This window comes from Dermochelys coriacea, chromosome 1 (assembly GCF_009764565.3).
Source record: "Dermochelys coriacea isolate rDerCor1 chromosome 1, rDerCor1.pri.v4, whole genome shotgun sequence".
In the NCBI taxonomy this organism is placed as follows: Eukaryota; Metazoa; Chordata; order Testudines; family Dermochelyidae; genus Dermochelys; species Dermochelys coriacea.
The window spans coordinates 145,683,504-145,709,147 of NC_050068.2; the positions used below are offsets into that span (position 1 = coordinate 145,683,504).

Genomic DNA, 25,644 nt, shown 5'->3' on the forward strand with positions numbered 1-25,644 from the left:
AACTTGCCATTTACCATCAACATATATAACAAAGTGATACCCAAAGACTATCACCTCTGTCTGCTTATAAAGGCTCCTCATTAGTGTTTCTTTTTATCACTTTGACTCTGTTAATTCTATATTTTCCATTTTTTCCCTTAAAGAGGAGTTGATACCATTTGACTATTTATTATTAATTATTAATTATTATTATATATATATAGCTCCTAAGAGCTATTGAGTTCCCCTTGCTCACATCTGAAGTCCCCTCCCCCAGCCTAAGGGGAGAAGCTACAGAGTCTGGGAACTCAAGTTGGGGGGACAACTAATGACAAACAGGATGTCGAGTGAGGGTCACAGGGTCAAAAAGAGGGAACGTGAGGGGAACACTGAACTGTCGACCCTGGACAGCGCCCACTGCTCCTCAAAGATATCTAGGGAGCCAGCAGATGCAACCCAGAGAAACTTTGCCTGGACATGTGATTGAAGGAAGGAATGGAAGTAGGCCTCTCAGTCCCAGAGCACCTTCCCTTCCAGCATCCTCTTCCTGGTGCAATGGATGGCCACCTTGGCCAGTGCCAGGAGGAGGTTGACAAGGAGGCCCCATGAAGTCACGAGACAACAGTTAGAGTGTGCATAAATCAGGAGATGCAGGGAAAATTACAGCCAGAATCTGAGGAGAAGGTTCTGGAAAATCCAGAAAAGGTGCTGTAACCTGGAGCACTCCAGATAGATATGCACCAGCGTCTCCGTCATGCTGCAAAAACAAGAGGCATCGAGGATGGAGGTACATGCCTGTGCTCACAGATCCATGAAGGGAGCCATGACCTTATATCTCTGGTGGGTTGTGGGACCAGCGTGAAATACAGGTTGGCCCACCGGGATTCCTCACCCTCAAAGGGTGGAAGGAGGTCCTACCACTTAGTGTTAGGGTGGGGCACGAGAGTGAGAAAATGCAATGTATGGAGCATGAGCGTGTACAGCTTATGTCTAGCGGTGACTCTGAAACAAACTGTCTGCAAGTAACACTAGCTTGTGATGTTCAGAGGGAGCAGCTGGGGGCAGGGGCTTGTGGGACAAGTGCCCAATGAAAAGGTCCGGAGTGGCAGGGGTGAGGGGCAGGTGGGGAGCACCCACTCCACAGGACCCACTCAAGAAAAGCCTGAGCAGCAGGCAGCAAGGCTGCCTTTACCTCCTTGAGTACATGCTGGGGAGTATAAGGGGTGGAGAGTCCAATGCGCTGGCCGAATGCCAGGGGATCCACCGAGTTCCCCCACGTCATAGTCCAGGTGCAGGTGGTCTCCAATTCTAGGGGTTCCTGGCAGGACCAAACTGTGGCACATTGAGTGGGACTCCTCCACTGCACACCAAGATGGGAGTTGCATAGCAGGGGCTCCATGAGATCTGCCCCCTTGATGGCTGCCACAGACCTGGTTGATGAAACCAGCTTCCAGGTCCGGAGGAGGTCCTGATAGAAGATTGGCAGCTCAGAGAAAAGGCTGATAGTATAAGGGGCATTGTAAACAGTATTACTACACAAAGATGTAAAGATGTTGGTGGAGGAAGCTTACTTGCCCACAGTCTGCAGTTTATTTAACTTGTTGAGCCTGAGTGATTTTGGTGGCAATAGAGGATGTGAGCAGAGCATGCCCTATTGGAGGCCTATTGTTGTCAGGGGCTTTACATGAACATCCCTGCTCAAAGATTTTAAGTTCCAAATAGACACAATAAAGGGTGGGAGAAGGGTAGTATAATCCCCATATTATAGAGGAGGGACTGAAATAGTAGGAAATGACTTGCCCAAAATCAGCTGGGATATGTCTACATTATAGCTAGGAGTGAGCCTCCAAGTCCAGGTAGAGACATTCACATTAGCTCGGCTCAAACTAGTGCACTAAAAATAAGTGTGGAGGTTGCAGCTTGGGTACCAGCTCAGGCTCTCAAGTCCACGACTTCTTGTCTCTGAGCTTACCAGTAGTGAACCTCAGATCACCTGAGTCTCAGCCCAGTGCCTTAAACACAACACCATCCTTCCACACACATATGAAAATCTCAAACAAGCTATTTGCTCACCCTAGTTTGAAGATATACTTTAAGGTAACTCTTTAGGAATGGTATGATAGCGAATGATACTGGTCTGGATCCTGGGAAGAGTTGGGCAGATGGACTATGCTTTTTCAAGTATAGCCAAGGTCCAAAATCTTATTGGCCCTATCAGATCTGCAAGTTCTGAAAAGCAGAGAGCCAAGGGTTAAGAACCTTTGAAACAGATGCACTGTTGGAATCTATTGGTCCCAGCTGATAATCATACCAGGAGGAAGAGAAACTAAGTGGATAGTGAAGGGCAAACTTTTGAGTCCTGCTGAGAGATATTGTTACCATGACTGTGCCCTGAAAAGGGTGAGCCTTTACGTTTAGAAATGTTTATATTCCTGGAATACTTCTTATTGTTTTACAAGCTACTAGCAACTCCAGACAAAGAGAATCCAGTTTAAGACTAGTGTTAGCTGTTGAAATAGCAGAAGACACTTCATCTTAGGATCCTTTGGCAGATCCCTCCCCAGGCTTTCAATGAGAAATACCCAGGTGTAAATACATCATTCAGGTTCATTCTGCATGAGGGTGAGCATGCCAAGTCACCTAAAATCAGAAGAAGGGTTTATCTGTAACACTGATTTGTATATGGCGGGAAGACAAGGATTATTAGTAAATCAATGAAAATGTAACTTAATATGTGAACCTAATTCTTTTATCCTTCTGGTGTACATCAGGAGTAACTCTATTGAAGTTAATGGAGTTACATTGGTGGAAATTGTTATAAGGAGAATCAGTCTCTCAGACTTAACCAGTCCCTTTCCTACCAAATTCTCTCCCTGTTTCCAAATAAAATCTTAAACAAATTATGAACTTGAATGATTGTGTGCCAGATATGGATGTTTGTATCATATGTGCCATGGATGCTCCCTTTCCATAATCTATCACTCATCAGCACCTGACTTAGGGTAGGTATGGAGAGGGATAGGCGAGAGAAAGAGAGAGTGTCATTCTGGTTAAGAATATAAATATATTAGATTTGATTATCTAAGTCTCTCTCATGTTTTTAATATTTATGTATTTAATGCAATAACTCATACTAGAATTAAAGTAATTCTGATTGCAGCAGTAATTCCATAGGGCCTGATTAAATGTTGGGTTACTCCACTTCTACATAGTTACCCTAGTTTAATGGTAGTTTAACATAGTTGTGAATCGGGTTCATTACAGTTGTTAAACATACAGGTTGAAATTTACACATCACATAAATATATGTTAAACAAGTAATTGGCTATTTATCACCATAAATTAAATGTCTTATTGAATACATTGTAAATTCCATTTCTGTTTGAATAATTTAATTGAAATTATGACAAAGAAATTTTACTTTCAAAGAAGCACTTTGAGTTTCACTCTGATTTGCAATATTGCATATAGGTATGCATATGTGAAAAATAACTTCTGGCATTTTTTTATGCAGAGCTATCCAGGTAAGTTAAGGAAGTCTCACTCACCACATCAACTGGAAGAACTACATCTGGGCCAAAATATGACCATTTAGCTCAACTAATAAACACCCTCATTCAGCACATGCTTAACAGCTTTCCTGAATAAGGACCAAACATACTATTCTCATATGGGAAATTTACAATTTACAATTTTCAATAAGCATCTTGTCACAATAAATGTAACAAAACCTTTGCAATTTGTGGACAATCCTCCATATTTTTCAGTAGCCACGGCCTCCAAAATATGCTCAGTGTCTATACAGAGTGGCAGTGTAATATCCTTCCAAGCAATACTGTTTTGGCTATAGCTAACAATTTCATGTTTGTGTACTATATAGCCAGTTCACCTGACCACAGGACAATCATGATCTTCCAAAACTGGCATGTATTACACGATATGACTATTCATGTTGTGAGGATACTTAGATGCGGCAGTATGTTTAAAAAATGAGGAAGTGACAATTAGGAACAAAATCACAGAACTGACAGATGAACAAATTCCATTGTTTAGGATTATTCTCCATAATCTGTTCTCTAGTGCCCTTGTCTCTTCAGCTATATCATGTACTTTTTTATACTAAGGAACTTTTTTCAACATATCATACAGTCCAGAGCATTATGAAGTGCTGTGTTCTGATTTGGTTAACATGAAGGCAGGTCTGGCAGTGCTAATATTTGCTTTATTAATAATCTGAAATATTAGAGTCCAAATACATTGAGAGCATAAGTGTGGACAGCTGTTACATTCTCCATTGAATCCTATGCCAATATGAATGTGGCCAGAAATTTTTAATGCAGTTATTGATGACCCAATACCCAAGAAGCTTCAAGCCTGGTCACAATGTAAAATCCATTAGAAGTAAATATTTTTCCTCTCCAGGTATACTTCAGTGGTAAAATTACTTGTCTGATGGATTCAGGTTTTAAAATATTGCCTAGTTTTATGAAATTGTACTTTCCAAGAAGATTTCATATTTGGTGTGGACAATTTTAGTTATTTTTTTTAACGACAGAAGAGATGTAGAATGTAGAGCACCTCAGAGGATGGAGAACCCTAGCATTTTCTCCTTTGAAAGCAGCAGACAAATGTATTCACACAGTGCCTATGCTGATTTTTATTGAATATTTATTCTGAAAATTGAAGTTCAATGTACTAATTGATTGATACCAGACAGTATCTAAAACTTCAATAATATCTAATGGCTAGTACATAACAGGCCTTAGGCGCTCACCAAGCAGATCTAATATTTATTTCATTAGAGCTGGGCTAATATTCTGCACTCACTGAAAGGGCTACTTACTTCAGGAGTCTCTTCTTATACTTATCTTTTCATTTACACAGTCCATTTGCACATACTTGCTTACAATGCATGCACATTAAACATAAAAATAATATATTTCTGTCCTAAACCCACAAAGACCTATGAAGTCTGAGCTCTTACAGCTTCTTTTACTCACCCCCACTGCACTGAATGATTGCAGCCATTAAAGCATGTCACGGTACAGTATGTAAGATTGTTTGGGCAAAACTGGTTTGAATTGTGTCCATAAGAGGTTTAAATCAAAATTGCCTTGCTTTTTGGGGTGTAAATAATCTTATAGGACCTGAATTTTTCCAAGGGCCCATACCTAACTATCAATATTGCAGGCACAATTACTTGTACATGATTTGTAGGTATAGTCTAGTAGTTAGACATCTGTATGGATTCAGTTGTGAGCAAAACTAATTGCATGTGTAATTTTGACTTCCATGGGAGTTAACTGTGTCTTGCAGTTGGAGTATCTGTGTGTGTATGTGTGTGCATGTACATGTGTGTAATCTCCTGGGCATTATGGCAATAAGAATTGATATTGTCTTATGGGATGCACTGTTTAGTTTCTCTTTTATGTACATTCAGCATGATGTGAATTTCCCTGTGCAAGAGAATAGGAATTGTTTAATTAAAAAATCTGCTTACACAGCCTCTTAAACATGCACTACAGTTACTTTACAAAGTCATCACTTGAAAGAAAATAAATGAATGCACGTAAACAGATAAATTGACAGTTTTTTTTAAATGTGTTGGTTTGATGTTCATTTTTAAAACTTGTACTTTTATAATTCCTCCAACACATAAAGTGTACAAGGAAGCAGATGACCAGATAACTCAAAGGATTGGTAGGAATATGGAACTTTTATATTCTAGGTTACTTGTTCAAATTTGGTCCACATTGGTAATGACTGAGGGTAAAATTCTCATCCTATTAACTTCAATGAAGTGAAGTTTAAATCCTGAAAGTTTGGTGTGGTATGTACATTGACTTGATTGAGTATCATTATACTTAGTGGTGAAGAGGCATTACTAATGGGGCTTCTGTTTTGTAGTGTGTATGTGGGTTTTTTATTATTTTTATTTTTATTATTGATACCCATCTTTACAGATTTGGAAAGAATGGGTACAAAAATTTGACCACAAGGAATTCTCTCTTTTGGTAAAACTGAGATTTTTTTGCATGTGACCATATGGGAAGCTACCTTTATTTCTACCTATTTTGTGAATACTTAAAAAGGCTTAAATCTCTAGTTTAATAGCACTATTAACTTAGAAGTATTGCATTTATTCCCTGGAAAAGTAAACAAAATATATTTTCTTTAAATTACTGGTTTTTTTCCTACTCCCAAAGTTGTAATGTAACAATGTAGCTTAAATATCAATCAGGATCTAAAGTCTATGAAAAATTCCAAAAGCATGAGGCAAACCCTGTATATTCAGTGTAAAATTGGAAAGGTTAGATTTGTGCAGCCTGCACTCTGATTGGTTAAACATTTGTATATGTTCTATATTATTTCCTAATTTGAATTATATATTACCTTTTGATGTAATGTCATTTGAATTGATAGATTTTGAAGAGGAGGATTGAAGTTTTTAAAATAGGCATTATAGCCATTAGACTGTCACTACTTTCAGATCTGATATTTACCTGCCATGGTTAGAAATGGTAAGCTTGGAATTCTGCCTCTACAACTGTATAAAGGTCTCTACAAATGCCAAATTATTAGTTATTGACTCTTTGAGGTTGAACTAATTTAACAAGTTTCAGTTCTTGCACCAATAGCAACTGGCACATTTTGGGAATTGGGGGCAAGGGGGATTTTTTTCCCCAGCAGATTTGATTTGTGAAAAGAAAAAAAAATGTAGGTATTTGAATGCTGCTTGTGTATTTGGAATTTTAGAAGTAGGCCTGGGTGAGATTAGTGTGCAGAGTTTTGCTGAGAAGGTCAAAGGTACAAGATAAATGCATTTTTATACAAAGGATGAGGAAGTAAAGGAATGTATTCTGTGGTCATCAGGCCCACATACGTGTGTATATGTAGAATATAGTATGGCTATTTAGTGTCTTGCACCTAGCAGGCAATCTCCAAAGAACTTATTTTTCAAAGTCAGCGCTAGTTTCACAGTTATTTCTCCACACAATTTCAAAAACTTGAGAGAGAGAATAATTATTAGACATTGTAAATCACTGATGCTTGAATAATTTACAAATTAATTACATTATGACAATCCTTGTATATAAATTGTTTTTCTCTTAACTATAACATGGAAACTCTTGCCTCTGAATGGTAAGGTTGGCTTGTCCTTCCTTTACATAATCCTGTTCAGGTCCTTAAATTCTGTTACGGGTCTTATGTACATGGTGAGCTCAGCACATGGACACTGACTTCTTAATCAGGCAGTAGTTATGACTATAATTGTGTAAATTTCAAATAACTGGTTGGCTTTCTGCCAGATGAATATATTCAAAAGTCATTGTCTTACTAACAATCAGCTAGCATGCTATTGGACACATTTTGTCATGTGTCAAAGTTTGCTAGATATTTGAACCTCCTGAAGATTCAAATTAATTGTTGTGGCCACATCAACTTTCTGTTTTAAATTCCCCTGTTTTCAGTGTAAAGATTTCATTTCTCCAGGTTATGAAAATGGAAAATAAAGAATTGTCCCATCATTAGAGTCTAACAGTTGCAGGAACTTTGGAATAAGCAAGCATGAAAGCTTAGTTCAGCAAGGTTACTTTAACGAAACATCTTTGCAATATGTATTCTATGTCCTGTCAGCATTACATATAAGTGTACTATGTTTCCAGAGCTGTTTTTAGTTACTGTCTTAAAATAAATCAAATAATAATGCATAAGGACTGTTCAAAATAAAATTAAAATAGAATCCACTTATTCCTGAAAAAACAATTTTACACATTGTTGCTTTATGTAGGCTCAGCAAGCAAATGGTTCTAAAGGAAAGTGAAGGAGCTTAGGGAGGGAAAATACATCAGTGCTGACTTTCAATGCCTTAATTCAACAACACACTAAGCATGAGCTTAAAGTTAAGCATGTTCTTAGTCTCATTTAAAGTTAATAGGATGTAAGTATGTGTTTAAACTTAAGTACATGTTTTTGTGTATAGCTACAGTGGTACAGTTGGCTGAATGTTTCCTTAATGAAGAAAAAATTCAGACAGAGGTCCAGATTTTAAAAATACAGCTTTTTAAAACTGAGCCACTTACTTGCCTAAATATGTATCCCAGGACCAAGATGTAGGCATCCAATTCTGAAAATGTTAGTCGGGTTATATTTACTCTGGCCACACCTAGGAAAAATATGTCTCTCATTTCCTCAGTCGATTTATACAGAATAAATCCATACAAAATCAGGAAAAAAAAGTCTGTCATCTAATAGGTAATCAACTCACACTAAATCAACATCATTTAAATTCTAGGTATTGGGGTAGCTGTGTTAGTCTGTATCCTCAAAAACAACGAGGAGCCCGGTGGCACCTTAAAGACTAATAGATTTATTTGGGCATAAGTCTTTAAGATGCCACCAGACTCCTTGCTGTTTTTATTTAAATTCCAGTTCCTAACAGCCATACTCTACTATCTAATATCTTTGGGATAATTTTTCCTGCAGTCACATTATCAACCTGATCACTGACGTGCTGCCAGTTTTGTAAACAAGGGTCAAAACAAAAATAGTCCCTCAGCCCTTTATACTTCAGTGGGCCATAAAAAGTCAAGGCAATAGAGTCGCTTTTCCCATTTAAAGTGGAATTAATAGTACAATGTGTTCTGGGAATACAAAAACTATTTGACTAGGAGCTAACTGAGCTTTGAGAATTTTAGAAATAATGCCATACAATTTAGTGTCCTCAATCTCAGTGCTACCTCATAAACCAAGAATCCTTAAATGTGCTCTCTCGTGAAGCTCTCCATAATGTCCAATTGCTTGGTGAAATTCAGTATTTTGAATGTGTGTGTGTGTGTTCTTATTTTCACAAACTACTTCAGTATCATCCTATACCCAGAAACCATGGAACTCTCCTTATATTAATATTCCTACGTAAGAGAGGCTACAGGTTCATAGTAATAGCCCAGGATAAACTGTCACTATTTTAAAAGTCTACCATAAAGCAAAATGGGGGGAGGAGGGGGGAGAAAAAAGGAAATCTGAGTGTTGTTTAGGAGATTGACTCAGTAATACCACAGGCTATAGAGACTGAATACAAATAAATGGAGAGGTTGTTAGAAAATGTTTCTGGGTAATTGCTTTAGCTTGATTTAGACCTCTTGGTTGTAGGCCAGACTGAACAGAGAACCCCCACCCAAGTCATAATATGTTAGGATATATGTAAACTACTAGACTAGCATTCCCAGAAGTAAGTGACTGTAGGAGTCTGCACCACAGGACTGTGAGGAACTTTAGCAGTGTTAAAGCCCTGGGGCAAAACAGAATGCAAGTCTCTTTGCCAAATTGCTTGAACTTCTGCTTAATCACCAGAGAGTTGAAACTTTCCTTAGTGCTTGGCACAGTTGTCCAGGACAAGGATTTGTGTGTACTTGTGGATATGGTGTTTGTAGACATACAGACAGGACATGAAGCTTTACAAATTTCTGCTTGTGTGTATGTATCATTCTTCACAGTTGTATTTCAGTTCAGTTTCTTTCAGCTGTGTTGGCGCTGCAGAGCTAACAGGAATAAGAATAAATACTAATAACTGTAAAGCTTGTTTTGCCACAGATTAGAATCTGCTTCTGCACAGGAAGCAGATCTGTTGAAAGACCCATTTTTATAGTCCTTTTTCAGAGCAGAACTCTATTCTCAGTGTCTGGGAATGGCCACCTGGTACTTTGAGTCCAAGTGTGGAGGGGAAGGTATTGCTATGTGATGGCTACCTACCTCATCCAAGCAGATAAACAGATGTTGTGTGAAGATGGATGAAGAGTGGGGGCAGTCTTGGTTCCACCTGCCCAATGCACCTTCTAGCATAGCAGAGGAGCGAATCAGAAGGCTGGAGAAATGTGCTATTGGTAAAGGCCAATAGCAATTTAATATCCACCTAGAGCAAGGAAAGAATTATGCTTCCACTCTCTGCTCCTGAGGAGATGTGGCTACCTGCCACTCCTCACACAGGGCAGACTGTAAAATTATAATCTAATCCTACATTTTCTTGAGAGAAGAAATGGAGGCTTGTTAGAGACTTATATATTTATTTATTTATTACACATATGGCTCTTCATGGCATTTATAACTATTATTCCACTGAGTGAGCAAACTCTGCAGTATGGGCTGGGTGAGTACCTTTTGCTGAAAAGTTAGCTTAAGGAAACAAAGAATTATCGCAACAGTTCTAAAGTTGTTACAAGAAAGAAATAACTATTAAGTGAAGTCACTGAGTGTGAAGTGCAAGACAAAATAGGGACCCATTTCATTACTTTAGCTATGAAAGGGGAAGGAAAGGCATTAGACGCAGGAATGAACTAGAGTCTAAGTACATACAAGTGTCAATAGAAGTATCAATCATAAAAACTGGGAAACAAGTAATTTAACCTACATGGCACAAAGAAAACATTGGACATGATGTTATGTGGACTGAATACTCTAGAAACTAATTTCTTCTTGTTGTTACTGTCATGTTTAGAAGCCCCAGTCATGGGTTAGGGCACCACTCTGTTAGGTGCTGTACAGACAGATGGCCCCTTTCCCGAAGAGCTTACAATTTAAATAGAAACCAAGAGCCAACAGATAGATATATACAGGGGAGTACAAAGAAACAATGGAACAGTACTAGTCAGCATGGGAGACTGTGGTCTCTGCATACAAGCAGCCTAACTGTTGTCAATTTTTTTATAGGCATCACAGCAAAGGAGCATAAGGAAGGATTTGAAGGAAAACAATGAAGTGGCTGTTTATGGGAGTTCCTCCCAAGTGTGAGGGGCAGCTTGGGAAAAGGCACAAAGCTGATTATTTGAAAATTTAGTAAGAGGGTGATGGAAGCTATCATTGTGGGCCGATCAGAGGCAGGAAGCCTATTTCTCTATAGTGAATGAGAGATGCTAGGTAGGGTGGGGATAGGCCATGAAGTCCCTTGAAAGTAAAGATCAGAATCTTATATTTGAGTGATATGGTCAAAATGATGGGCAAAGCAAATTGTCTCTGCAACTGCAATCTGAAGAGATATCAGTGAGATAAGATTTAGCAAGGTCAGAGAGAAGGGAGTGGCAGTAAACAAGACACCATAGCTCATGAATTAATTTTATTTTGGTCAAGAATTAATCTGTAATTTTATCTTTGAACATCCCAATACGACTGTGGAAAAGAAGGAAGGAGACTCATTTGAAAATAAAAGATGTAATTTTGTTAAAGCATCTTTCATACCTAAGATGGGGATCCATTTATACAGAGTAGGTAACCCGTGGCCTTTTCTGCAGCAGCACTGCTGGTGCATAGATACACATAATTGTCTGCCCAGCACAAATCTGTTACAGCTTTTGTTAGCTAGCCAAAAGGTAGTTACTCTGTGGGAGGAAGAGAGAGACGGGGAAAAATGGTGACTGGCAATCTCTATTCAGCTAACCCTTCGACTGAATTTGACTGTAGTTATCTTGTCTCTTGCCCTTGGGTCCTCTACAGGATCAAGTCACTCCTGGGAAATGTCATTGTTCCCAATAGGAGTTCAGCTCACGTCGTGGGATCTTTTCAGAATCCCACTATATCTCACTTGTCTCTAGTCTCCGGAGGCATTCCTAGATTGCTTCAGCCCTCCAGGGCCCCTTGCCTGTAGCAAGCTTATACTTTCAGTGTGTCCCAAACAAAAGGGAGGGGGATTCAGGGGCAGGTAAGGTTAGCCAATGGCTAAGACTGAGCTCCCCTTGCAACCTTTCACTAGCAGTCCCTGGCAACCTGTCTGCCCCCTTATCCCTCATGCCCTGTCTCCCTTTGTTTTAAGCTCCACTTTTGCAGGTGGAACATGTTCTTCAGGGGTACCTAATTGGCACTGTGTGTGCAGGAATGCTCGTTAGCCTTCTACCAGCAGGATGTCCCATCACATCCCATGTCCCATCACACAGAGAGACAACACACAGAGAATACGCAAGGATCAGACAGAGTATCATCTTGTTGATAACATATTTCAGAACTCTCTCTCTTTAGTCCAATCCAAAATGGAAACTTCATGATTTTATGCTGTTTAAACAAAAAAACCAAATCTGAAACATTGAACCCTAGCTAATCTACCCCAGGTTATTCTGTTATAATTACTACTAGTAATATGGCAGCTGAATTCTGAATAGAAACTGGATAAAATTCAGGTAGATGGTATGCTTTAATTCATTAATTAAATGTCCAGATCTGGCTACATTGACTCTAAAATATAGTAGAGTTTCCCCTAACACTTACAATAGTTAATTTAAATAATTTATTTCCTGCTTATTGATATTTTCTTGGTACTTCAGTGCCCCAGTGGAATGATGAGAAATGGGGACATTCTACTCATGTTGGGAACTGCATGGAGCATGGGCAAGGACATACTGTCAGTTTTGCTGAGGATACTCACACTGGTAAATCGTTTTTGTAAAGTCACAATTTTGTGAGGATCTCAGATGCCACAAAAATGGGAGTTGTGTAGCCTTCATGAAGAGATAAAATAGGTGTCCTTTTGGTTATACACCCAAACTATTACAGGAACACACACAGTTTTCTAAGGAAGGGGTTGAGGCCACGTTGACATGGTCTCATACTTTCAGTTTGAGATTTTATTGCAAGAATTGTTTATCTTTGTGTGGTGGAAGTATGGTTTCAAATTTTCCCTTTTAATCCATTATTAAGCAGTATCACCAATACATGTATTTTCCTGCCAGGCATTTACTGGGTGTGCAGATTCAACTGAAAACTGTAGACTAGAGCTTGGGTTTCTGCAACATTCAAATTAGTTCAAAGTAGTTCAAATTAATATTTCTTTGTTGTTAAGAGGTGCGGACATTAATAGAGGCATCAGAAATCTCATATTTGCATCAAAGCTACCAACTTTCTTAGATTGAACTCGAGTCCCCTATATTCCAGGAAAGAGCCCTAGCCACTGTACTAAGGCTTGTCCCAGAATATCCCTATCTCTTCTGTTGAAGCTGCTCCACGTTGTAAAAAATAATTAAATAATCATTCGCTCAGAGACTTGAATTTAGGGAGTGCTCTAACCACCAGACTACTGAGTCACTTTTACACTGATCCAAGGACTACTGAATTATTTATACCCAGTGGAACAGCTTCAACAGGAGTGAGTGAGAACAAGCCACACCAGAATAGCCCATAATTCTCCACAACAGGCAAAGGGGGAGGGAGAATTGAACGTGGGTCTCCTCCATCCCAGATGAGTGCTCTGATCACTCGGCTAAATATTATAAGGTAACCACTATTACTGCCTAATCCAAAATGTTTTTAGGCAAAAACTTGTAAAATTTGCAAAGTGTTGGGTCAACTGAAATTACATTTTATACAAATAAACTATTAATCCAACAAATGCCCAGTTCTACCCCTGGCTGGTACATTAGTATGCTGAGTCTATAGTCCGTCAACTTCCAACACATTGACTGTCCACTTGCTTTCCTAAGAAGTAGTGGCTCTGTGAAGCCAGCTACCACCTTGTACAACTGAATTCATAATTGAGGGTGGCTATGCAAGATGGGAGTGGGGAGTTTGCCATGTAGCTTTCACACCTGGCTGTAACTTTCCCTTATTAATCCATCACTAAACTGGCAATCAAATGCTAATTTGTGGCAATGAGAAAGAGTATCTAACTTTCAATGTTTGTGTGGTAGGGAAATGGTGCTGAGAGAATTCTGAAGTATATATTGTCTGGTATTCCAGTTATTTCGAATCTCCTACCACAGCTGATTTTTTCACAAGTTTATGCTGTCTCCTGCTGGTGAATAATTTTTTCTGCTTTTAATAGAATGGTCAAGTGTCCAAAAGTATCCAAAACCCTTGTCTTCTATTACCACATTTAAAGTACATTAAATAGAGCAGGCAAGGATCGATTAATCAATGTAAGCAGTGTAGAAAACATTGCATGTGTGCATAACAAATATCCTTAACTTCACATACGATGCTGACATCATTGTCTGATGAATCAATCAAAGATTGAGAGAATAGGTCCTGAGTCAGGCATCAAACTGTTTTGTGATTCCCTGAGTAGACTGTCTGTATTGTGTAATCCATTGAATAGCCATATAAATGATAAAACTCTACTTATATCCTAATTTATTTTGGAATCGAAGAAGATTTGTCATTTTTTTATGAGCAAATGATTTGCTCAACATGTAAGAGAGATGCCATCTGTACAGTGCCTAGCACTAGGATCTCTGATCCTTTCCTGGGGATTCTGGGTGCTACTGTAATGCAAGTAATGGTTATTAGGATCCCTCTTCTCTGAAAAAGGATATTGCAAAACTTTAAGAAGATGAATGAAAAAGTGTAAATTATCAAGAGAGAACATCCAAGAAAGAAGGCAGTAATGTGGGTCAGTTCCAGCCACAAATGTGATGATGCAATTGAGTGGAAACCCCCACAAAAGTCACCACATCAACTCTGCTAGATTCCTATTTGCAGACTGAGTAGCCAAATTGGTTGTCTGTTTCTACTTGGAGCATTGTCACGACATCACACCACTCTTGTGCTTTACTAGTAAGTTCCTTTTTATTGCTTTGTAAATTTCATTGCTTTCTTGCACTTAGAAGTGCTGCTAAATATGGAAGGATAAGAATGACTTGCAAAAAAATCCAAAGATTTAAGAATCCAAAACTTTGTACAGTAGAACCTTAGAGTTATGAACACCAGAGTTACAAAATGATCAGTTAACCATGCTCCTCATTTGGAACCAGAAGTACACAATCAGGCAGCAGCGGAACCAGTACCATGTTAAACGTAAAGTACTAAAAAAATAAATAAAAGGAAAGCAGTATTTTTCTTCTGCACAGTAAAGTTTCAAAGCTTGTTACTTTGTTCAGTTGTTAACTTTTGAAAGAACAGCCATAATGTTTTGTTCAGCGTTATGAACAACCTCCATTCCCAAGGTGTTTGTAACTCTGAGGTTCTACTGTATTGCCTTCTATTGCACTTGATTCTGGCTTCTCATGATTGCTTGATTCAGTTTGGCCTCTCAGGCTTTTTACTTTTGGAATGCTTGAAAAGGTTACTATCATAGTCCTTGCTCTTTGAAACAGATGTGTTTTTCTCTGACATTTTTAATGCTGTTGGTGATCTCCATCTGTTTCAGGACGCTAATGTAGTAGATCATGAATATGAATTGACACCTGTTTTTGAGATCACAGTATTCTAATTTGCAAAAAGAAAAGGAGTACTTGTGGCACCTTAGAGACTAACAAATTTATTAGAGCATAAGCTTTCGTGAGCTAATGCATCCGATGAAGTGAGCTGTAGCTCACGAAAGCTTATGCTCTAATAAATTTGTTAGTCTCTAAGGTGCCACAAGTACTCCTTTTCTTTTTGCGAATACAGACTAACACGGCTGCTACTCTGAAACCTGTCAGTATTCTAATTTGTTGTTGTTAATAGCATGTTAAGAAGGGTCATACTGCCTGGAAATAATTATTGTATAGTTTTCTGGGGAAATCAAAGTACTAATTTAATAGTGCACATATGTGTGGCAAAGTGACTCTTGCAACACTTCCATGAGGATTGATGGTGTGCTTCTTTGGGACTTCCAAAGAGCTGCTACATCAAAACTTCATGTTGCTGAAGCAGTATTGCTAAAGGACTTTTTATTTAAGTCTTCTGGATGTGCTGCCCCCCTTGCAAACTCATTATTCTGTAATAAGTGCTCTAGAGCAAGTCTGGTTGTGCAATCAACAAACCATCAGTACTGAACAGAAAAGTATAGTTGCTTCCTGGAGTATTTCTCTGCCACCAGGGGAAATTGACAATCCTGAGATTTTCCAGTTGTGGCTGACCCACTATCATATTGGGTTCCTCTGCCATTTGAAAACACATTGACATTAAATAAATTGTTAGTTTAAAAAAAACAGCCAAACAATAGAGTGCGACTTTAAGGCACTGACCCAAAGCCCACTAGGTCAAAGGAAAGACTTCAGTGAGCTTTGGCTAAGACTTAAGAGAATGCAACTAACATTGAGACTGAGGAACTGTCTTTCTTGAAGCTAGCCTTGGCACAGGACTCCTCTCACGGTCTTTCATGTATTCCATTCAATAGAACTGTTCAAAATATGGTTTTCCCCATAGAAAATTCAATGAAAAGAAAACAAAAATCCATTTTTAATCTAAATTTTCCAAGAATAAATATTTTTAGGCATAAATTTTGAATATATTCATATTTTGGCCAGAAAAACAGGTGTTTGACAAATTTTAAAATCTGCCATAGAAAAGATACTTTAAAAAATGTTTAGTCTAGAGCTTCCTTTTCTTTAGAAAAATAGGTATGATTGAAAGATTTTGATCAGTCCTACTATTCAGCTTCATTTCCATTCCATTGCCACGGTCAAGTCACCTTTATTATCAGTGGTTGAAAATTATGAGTTTTGGAGACAATCCTTAGAACTGAGAGATCTTCCAAAGCCTGAGGTTAGTGCCTCCAAATAATTCTGGTTCTGAGTTCACCAGTGTTTTTTCATAGTCACTGATTGAATTCACTCTAACAGTTTATAAGTTAAGAAGTCTATGTCTGCATTACTATATTGGGAGAAACATTGCTTAATTTCACAATTTCCATTGGCATTTCTGGCCTTCCTGCTCGAGGAAGCCATCCTTCTCAGAAGTACTTGTGGCACCTTAGAGACTAACAAATTTATTAGAGCATAAGCTTTCGTGAGCTACAGCTCACTTCATCGGATGCATTTGGTGGAAAAAACAAAGGGGAGATTGATATACACACACACAGAGAACATGAAACAATGGGTTTATCATACACACTGTAAGGAGAGTGATCACTTAAGATAAGCCATCACCAGCAGCAGGGGGGGAAAGGAGGAAAACCTTTCATGGTGACAAGCAAGGTAGGCTAATTCCAGCAGTTAACAAGAATATCAGAGGAACAGAGGGGGGTGGGGTGGGAGGGAGAAATACCATGGGGAAATAGTTTTACTTTGTGTAATGACTCATCCATTCCCAGTCTCTATTCAAGCCTAAGTTAATTGTATCCAGTTTGCAAATTAATTCCAATTCCAATAATTCTTGACATCTGATTTGTGTCCATTCATTCTTTTACGTAGAGACTGTCCAGTTTGGCCAATGTACATGGCAGAGGGGCATTACTGGCACATGATGGCATATATCACATTGGTAGATGCGCAGGTGAACGAGCCTCTGATAGTGTGGCTCAGTCTCTACGTAAAAGAATGAATGGACACAAATCAGACATCAAGAATTATAACATTCAAAAACCAGTTGGAGAACACTTCAATCTCTCTGGTCACTCGATCACAGACCTAAGAGTGGCTATACTTCAACAAAAAAGCTTCAAAAACAGACTCCAATGAGAGACTGCTGAATTGGAATTAATTTGCAAACTGGATACAATTAACTTAGGCTTGAATAGAGACTGGGAATGGATGAGTCATTACACAAAGTAAAACTATTTCCCCATGGTATTTCTCCCTCCCACCCCACCCCCCACTGTTCCTCTGATATTCTTGTTAACTGCTGGAATTAGCCTACCTTGCTTGTCACCATGAAAGGTTTTCCTCCTTTCCCCCCCTGCTGCTGGTGATGGCTTATCTTAAGTGATCACTCTCCGTACAGTGTGTATGATAAACCCATTGTTTCATGTTCTCTGTGTATGTGTATATAAATCTCTCCTCTGTTTTTTTACCAAATGCATCCGATGAAGTGAGCTGTAGCTCACGAAAGCTTATGCTCTAATAAATTTGTTAGTCTCTAAGGTGCCACAAGTACGCCTTTTCTTTTTGTGAATACAGACTAACACAACTGCTACTCTGAAACTTCTCAGAAGTGCTGTCATTTGAGACACTGGCAGCAAGAGAGTCCTGTGGGAGAGACTGGAAACAATTTATTAAACTGCTTTTGTAACAAACGGGTGAAAAATGGCTTTTATTTTCCGAACTTGAACATGATCTTTTCATGATTGTTAATGCATTTGGAGGTTAGACTAGATTACCTTTGTGATAGCTTCTAACACTGTGGTTGTATGATTATATGCAAATAATCTTATTCCTCAGAATAAGACTTCCTTTCACAAAGTGGGATGCCTCCAGTACTAGGCTCAGAGATGCCATAGTGTGACTGCATTTAAAAGATACATATAACAGTTTATTCATGGTAACAAGGGCTTCTTGCCTTGTGAACTCTTAGGCAGTTAGCCTTCAAAAACTTGCGTTTTCCATTAAAACCCTAAAATAACAAATTAACTAGGAGTTCCACACCATAACTAAACTGAGACCTTTTGAAAGCTTTCATGAAAAAATGAGACAGAGACCCTTCCCAGACTAGACAATAGCCTGTTGCCTAGGATACTCCTCAGGTTCAAGTCCCCTACTCCAGATCAGGCAGAGCAGAATTGTGAAGCTGAATCTCTCACATCCCAGGTGAATGTCCTAACTACTGGGCAATAGGTTATTCGGAACAAGGTATCTTTCTGGCTGTTTCTCTCTCTGGTGTTGACCAGAAATTCCATTCTCAACCTGAAAAATTGGTGCAAGATGATCCAAATCCAAAAATTGTGAAAAATTTCAGCGGATTGACAAAATCCATTTCAGGTTGAATGGAATATGTTGCTCAACCCAAAACAAAATGTTTGACCTTTTAAAATAATTAAATTCACGAAACAGTGGTGGTTGTAGAGCTAGAGCCCGCCCTTTTAAGCTTTAACCTAATGGCTATGTGTTTACCTAGGTTGTGGAAGATCACAGGTTTAATTCCCTCCCCCCTGACCTGGAGAAGGGATTTGAACTTGTGTGTTCTACATTGCAGGGTTGTACTTTGTTTGTGTTTTTACAAACTTGCTTCTCCACAGGCAAGTGCTGAGAGGCTAACCTTCATTAAAACAAAACACACCTGCGTCCATGCAATTAGGCTATAGGATATGCTAGTGCAGGTGTCAAGGTTCCTTCCACACGCTGAACTCTAGGGTACAGATGTGGGGACCTGCATGAAAACCCCCTAAGCTTATTTTTACCAGCTTAGGTTAAAAATTCCCCAAGGTACAAACTATTTTACCTTTTGCCTTTGGATTTTTTTTGCTGCCACCACCAAGTGTCTAACAAATATATAATTGGGAAAGAGCCCACTTGGAAACGTCTTTCCCCCAAAAATCTTCCCCAAACCCTACACCCCCTTTCCTGGGGAAGGCTTGATAAAAATCCTCACCAGTTTGCATAGGTGAACACAGACCCAAACCCTTGGATCTTAAGAACAATGAAAAAAGCAATCTGGTTCTTCAAAGAAGAATTTTAATAGAAGAAAAAGTAAAAGAATCACCTCTGTAAAATCAGGATGGTAAATACCTTTCAGGGTAATCAGATTCAAAACATAGAGAATCCCTCCAGGCAAAACCTTAAGTTACAAAAAGACACAAAAACAAGAATATACATTCCATTCAGCACAGCTTATTTTCTCAGCCATTTAAACAAAACAGAATCTAATGCATATCTAGCTAGATTACTTACTAAGTTCTAATACTCCATTCCTTTTCTGTTCCTGGCAAAACCATCACACAGACAGAGAGAACCTTTGTTTCTCCTTCCCCGCCCCCCCAGCTTTGAAAGTATCTTGTCTCCTCATTGGTCATTTTGGTCAGGTGCCAGTGAGGTTATCCTAGCTTCTTAACTCTTTACAGGTGAAAGGGTTTTTCCTCTGGCCAGGAGAGATTTTAAAGGTGTTTACTCTTCCCTTTATATTTATGACAGGAGGTTATTCTCAAGATCGCCTGTTGGAGCTGTTCCACTTGGTAAAAATAGTTTAACTCCATGTTCCAATTACTATTTAACTTAGATCTACCACATCCTAGGTGAATGTCTTAACCACCAGGTTATAGAATCATTCTCACTCCCTTTCTTTGGCTCACTGACTATTTATTGTCATTCATAGCTGCAATTCATAGTCCTTTTGTATCTAAGTCTTAAAAAAATGCTTTTTTGGCCAAAACTATATAGTGAGTTCATGTCAAATTCACAAATAGTAGTAGATGAACCAAAACTACTTTTTTCAGCCAATAAAATATTCTTCCAAAAAAAATTGCCCATCTCTAGTCAAAACTCATACATTTCCACAGAACCCTTCAATTTTGACAAATTGGTAATTTTCAATAAAACTCTTTCACTGAGAAATTCCCAAACAGCAACAAGGTAAAGAAGAGAAAATACACTATATGTTCAATATATACAAGGCACTAACATACCTTTTGGAATTTCCTGATTTTTGAAGTGGTTAATCTTACATATTAACATTCCATTAGTGCTAGTTATTTCCACTTTTCTTAAAAGAGAGAGAGAGAGAGTAAAAAGAAGAATCTGGTGGTCATACAGCTTACAAATTCCACTGACTCTTCCAAGGAGTTCTTTTTCCTTCCTCTGAAGCTATTCACCTTGCACCTTTTTGGCATGGAAGTTCTTTGAACCACCAACAAGTATGCACATGTTCATATATAGTCACCTGTGGACTTAGCAGAATGTACTACTGCACAGGCTCAAGCAAGCTGTTTTTGAATGACCAGCTTTTTGTTAAATCAAAACCTTTTCCACTCAGAGCAAGCAAAGACCTTGTCCTCAATGGCGGACATGTGCATGCCAAATTTCTAATTTCAGAGTTTGGTTATGTATGCTCTACTCTCTTCTGAAAATATGTGGTGAATTATTTTAAAGATAAATGTATATTTTTACAGGCCCTGCCAAATTCAAAAGCAGCCGACAGTATTTTGGTCAAACTTTTCAGGCAGATGTTCTGTATGGGAAATTTCACAAGCTGATGCTTTTGAAAGAGATCAGTGTGTGGAAAACAAATCTTGTAACTGAAATTGTGTTGCAGGTTAAATTATACTGGTGATGCTACCAAGCATCTACTATAAAACTTGCTAGGACCTGGGTCACAGCTGTCTTTTGAGGGTTAACAAATATTTTAGAAATATTCTGATGAAAGATTTTGAATGATTGTGAAATGTTATTTGTTTATTTCAAAAGTTAATGGCCCAAAGTTAGAAGAGGAATTTGATCCACTGAGTCCCTCACACATTCATATTGTTATATTTACCAATGTCTTCTTAGATACAAACTTTACAATTATTGCATGAATCTGTTATGAATATATTTATTTATTTATTTATATTTTCTTTTACATCTGAAATGTTCTCTTCAGCCATATGGCCATAAGAAAAATGTACTTGGATCTGTATTCACAGCCAGAATTTATTTGGTGATCTTGCAATACATAGTAAAATCCTGTAGTTCTTTGGACAGCATTTATTAGGCTCACACAGAGCGAGGAGCTAACTCTCGCTGGTACCCTGGAGGCTGAAGATATCAGCTTCAGGATTTCCTGCAGCATCAGTTAGTGCAGTGACTGAGAAATGGAATTTTGGTTTCAGAAATGTTTTACTCAGGCCTGCTGTGCAATGTGGCACAGTGCTTTAGATGTATCTGTTCTGGTTCACCTCTGGGTAATTAGCTTTCATTTATACCTTTAAAAAAATTCTAAATACCAAAAATCATGTGTTAGAAAACTAAAACTGTGGCTGAGAGTTAGCATTAGGCTGAACCTTTTTCTTAGAAATCCAGACAGCGTTATCATTTAGTTCTTCACCCGGCTAGTTAATTTGACCTCTTTTCTAATTTTTATACCTTCTCTTTCTAAGTTGTTGGTGACTTCTGCTGATTAATGATAAATGGCCTTCCCCCACCTGAGAATGCAAATCCAGTAGAATTGGTTCTGAGCAAGTGAATGAATTAATATGTACATAATTTTATCATAAATATATAAGCATTACGTTTCTGAGATGGCACTAAAAATGAATGTCAAGCCACATTTTCCTGCTTTCTCATCTCTAATAAAATCATAATCATAGCTGTTCCAAGTTTGATGCTCTTAGTTCCCAAATGTCTTGAAAAGTAAAACTGTACTATATAAGAATTGACAGTGACATTTTCAATGAGGTTTTCAATGAGGTTCTGCAGTCTTTATCTAAGAAATTCTGCCTTTCTATATGCTACGCTACATCTACCCCATTTCTTATCTGTTTTTCCCACCTGCTTTAAGACAATAATGACATTTAGGGTAACATTTTCAAAAGCACCCAAGTGACTGACTTAGGAGCCCAAATCCCATTTTCAAAAGAGACTTTTGCATTTAGGACCTAAGTCTCATTGAAAGTCAGTGCCATTCAGTCTAACTTCTGAAAGTGGGACTCAGGCTTCTAAAACATTTAGGCACTTTTGAAAACATTACTCTTTAGATTCAATACAAAATCCTATTGATTTCAACAGGAACAAGGATGGGGTCTTCCTTTATATCATTAAAGTGCCCCTCCCCGGTGCCAGATCTTTCCCCTGAGCTGACAAGCTGTGTATTGTGCTCCTCATGGCATGTATACAGATAGGTGGTGTTGAATAGGGGTGAGATTTGGTCTTCATCCTATTTTTAAAAAATAGTGGAGGTGGTCCTAAGATCTGTTGGATCCATATTGGTACCCTCTATCTCAGTGCTATTGTCTGCCCCTGTGAGGATCAACCCACTGAGGGCACCCACATTCACTCCATGAGAATTTGAGTGCCCAAAATAATGGTAACCATTGAATTCCACACTGTTTTACAAGGAGTTTGACCTGAAAAGTTTGATCAAAATACTGTCGGCTGCTTTTGAATATGGAAGGGCCTGCAAAAATATACATTTATCTTTAAAATAAAATGAACAGTGCACTGGGTCTCTCAATCCCTTCTGCCCTTCATGAATATATTGCTCACTCCCCAGAGCATGTTCTGTGGGGTCCAGGAATAATGGGAGTACAAACCCATACACACTCCATACAGGTGAGGAATGAACCATTAGCTGGAAAACCACTGTAATGTGGATCTCTAGGACATGAATAGTGACTACATTGAAGGTGTACCCTGCAATCCTTTGCACTCCTGACTCCTATTGAAAGTAGTGGCATTATACAACTATGCTCATAGCTAACTATTACTCAGTATACTTTAGACTAAGAGGTTATTCAACTTTTCTTTTTACAGGTTTCTTTTACAGTTTTATCAGAAAGATGACTAGACAATTTTTTTATTAACTCTTTAGTGTCAGATGTATACGATTCTGATCAGCCAATGAGAATGAGTCAATGAAAGCAAAATTACATTTTTGTTTTTTTCTATAAGAGGTTAATGGTCTACACATAAACCAAAATGTTTTGTCTTCTTTGTTTAAGAAAGAAAGAAAGAAAGAAAGAAAGAAAGAAAGAAAGAAAGAAAGAAAGAAAGAAGCCATTATTTTGTCAATTCAGTAAAAAGATTGAATTCTTTCCTGGCATAAACTGACTTCCATGGAATTTGACCCAGCATATAATTTGGTCAGAAGGTTTTAATAGGTACATTGATCCATGTAGTGCATTTTCAGTTACAGACAAAATTACAAATCTTTCCCCTTACACTGGTATTGAGGCTCCAAAGCTAAACCTTAAAAAAAAAAAGAAAAGAAAAGAAAAGAAAAGAAATAATCTTCCTGTTACAGTGCTCTACAGTGACTTCAGATCTGTTTTTTTAAATTGTCTTTAGTGCTAGCTCAGCATGTTAGCACAAGTTGAACGGAGGTGACTTTTCTACGAATTCTTTTTTATGACTTAATTACTAAAAATGTATTTGAGCAAAAACATAAAAATGAAGCTTTTTAATATTCTTACAGGATATTTTTTATTTTTATTTTTGGTGCTTTAGGGAGCAGCCTTTAAGAGCTGGAAGATGAAAGCTCCTATTCCACACTTGATTCTCTTGTATGCTACTCTTACTCAGAGCTTGAAGGTTGTGACCAAAAGGGGCTCAGGTAAGTAGATTTTCTCCCTTTTTTCATTAGGTTTGATGTTGTGGTTACAAATTTGTATGTAAAGCATGTTTGTGACTTGGAAAATATACAGTAAGAAGTTGTTTTATTCCTTTCTGGACACAATGGTTAATAGGGTTTCAAAGTCAGCAACAATAACAAAATGGAATATTTTTAACTCTGCAGCTTCGATAGATATCTATGGGCATCTTTCTGCTACATTCCTTTGACTGAAAAAATGCAGCAGGCTATCAATTAATTGAAATCATATAGCAAATCGGATGACTTATTTTCTAAAAGGAGAGCTTTTTTTGTATTTGTTTTAAGTTCTCAGTTGAATAGAACGTAGTCTGTCCTTTTGGGTCTGGGGCGGTGTTTTATTTGGGTGGATTTTTTTGGAATAGGATTATTGCAATTGTAATATTAGTTTGTATTTGTGGCTGTATTGTTTAGTGATTGTAGCCCTTCTAGAATAGAATTTTTAGATATGCTGTTCAGGTGATTTTGACTTATGTCATGCAATTCTGTAAATCAAGGAATAGAGTCAAGCACATTAAATTCAATACCAGTAGAAATAATAAATGATGTGATGTAACTTCGTAGAGGCCTACTCAATTGTGAATGAATAGATTAATGCACCAAAGCAAATACTGATAATTTTTGCCTCCACCTGGATTGCTGAAAACTTATACGCTTTTCATATGACTTTTAAAGATGAGTTGAGTCAAGGCATTAGCAAGCTATTTGCATATTGATATGTGATAAGAATAAAGGAGATTCAGTACTAGTCATGACAGTTGATTTTGTCTGTCATCCTTGATAAGGGCTTGAATTTTTTCTTCTTAATTTTTGTCTTGAAGTCATAAAATTGTACAATGAAGACTTTACAAGACACTAATTTATACTAACTCCTGCAACAAAGAACTCACAAATATATCAACTGAAATTCTGATTTTTTTTATTAGAATACTTCAATTATTAGACTACTTTTGTTAGTCTTGGAGTGTTTGCTTACGTAGTTTTCACTCTATTAATTAACCTCTTGGACACTAAATCTTGTGTACCTCAATCTCTATCTATTGAAGTCTATTTGAAGCAAAGGGATGCGGAATTGGTCCCTAGATCATCACATATTTTTGATAAATAATTAATGTCAGAAAAAATATTAAAATGATCAAGTTGTAAATTGATATCTTTTTGTAATGATCTACCCTGAAGCTGATGAAATACCAAAAAAATTCAAATAGTCAGAAGTGTGTGTCTCTGTGGTCAGGGCACAGATTACAATAAGTAGCAGTGCTTCAATGTTAAGGTGTTCGAAAACCAGGACGTTCTAAAATTTAAAGTTGCCCCCCAAAGGTGATTTCATTGATGTTGAATGTCCTTTGTGATGTGCAAAACTGCCATAAATTATACTACTTTCCAGCCTATTAAAAGGAAACCAGAAAATAGAAAATACTAAATGTGTGCAAAATGGCTCTGCTAATTTTGTGTTAGAAATATATATCCCGATCCTGCAACATCAAAATTTTGGAGTTTTGGCGTAATCTATTACAGAGATAAGCATCACTTAGGAGATTCAGAATGTAGGGTTTTTACTATTAGAGCCCATGTCCGTTAAATTGGAGTTGTTCTTTTTTCAAAATCATTATAAGCATGTTCCATTATTTTAGTCACAAAAGTAACTTTTACAGTGACATTAAGGAACCAAAAGAAAAGGCCAACAATGATGTGTACATCTGTGTTCTGTCAAATCTTACACAAATGGTGTCTTTGGTTTTTATCGTCTCACTTTTGTATCTATTTTTTTCC

At 37.8% G+C, this 25,644-nt stretch overlaps 1 protein-coding gene across 1 annotated transcript in view; it reads left to right on the plus strand.

Moving 5' to 3' along the window:
- IL1RAPL1 (interleukin 1 receptor accessory protein like 1) overlaps positions 1-25,644 on the plus strand; it is a 1,173,648-nt gene that overhangs the window by 105,086 nt on the left and 1,042,918 nt on the right. The window contains exon 2 of the mRNA XM_038384565.2: positions 23,730-23,835. Within this exon, the coding sequence (XP_038240493.1) occupies positions 23,754-23,835 (82 nt within the window). The 5' untranslated portion in view covers positions 23,730-23,753. The remainder of the gene's footprint in view (positions 1-23,729; positions 23,836-25,644) is intronic.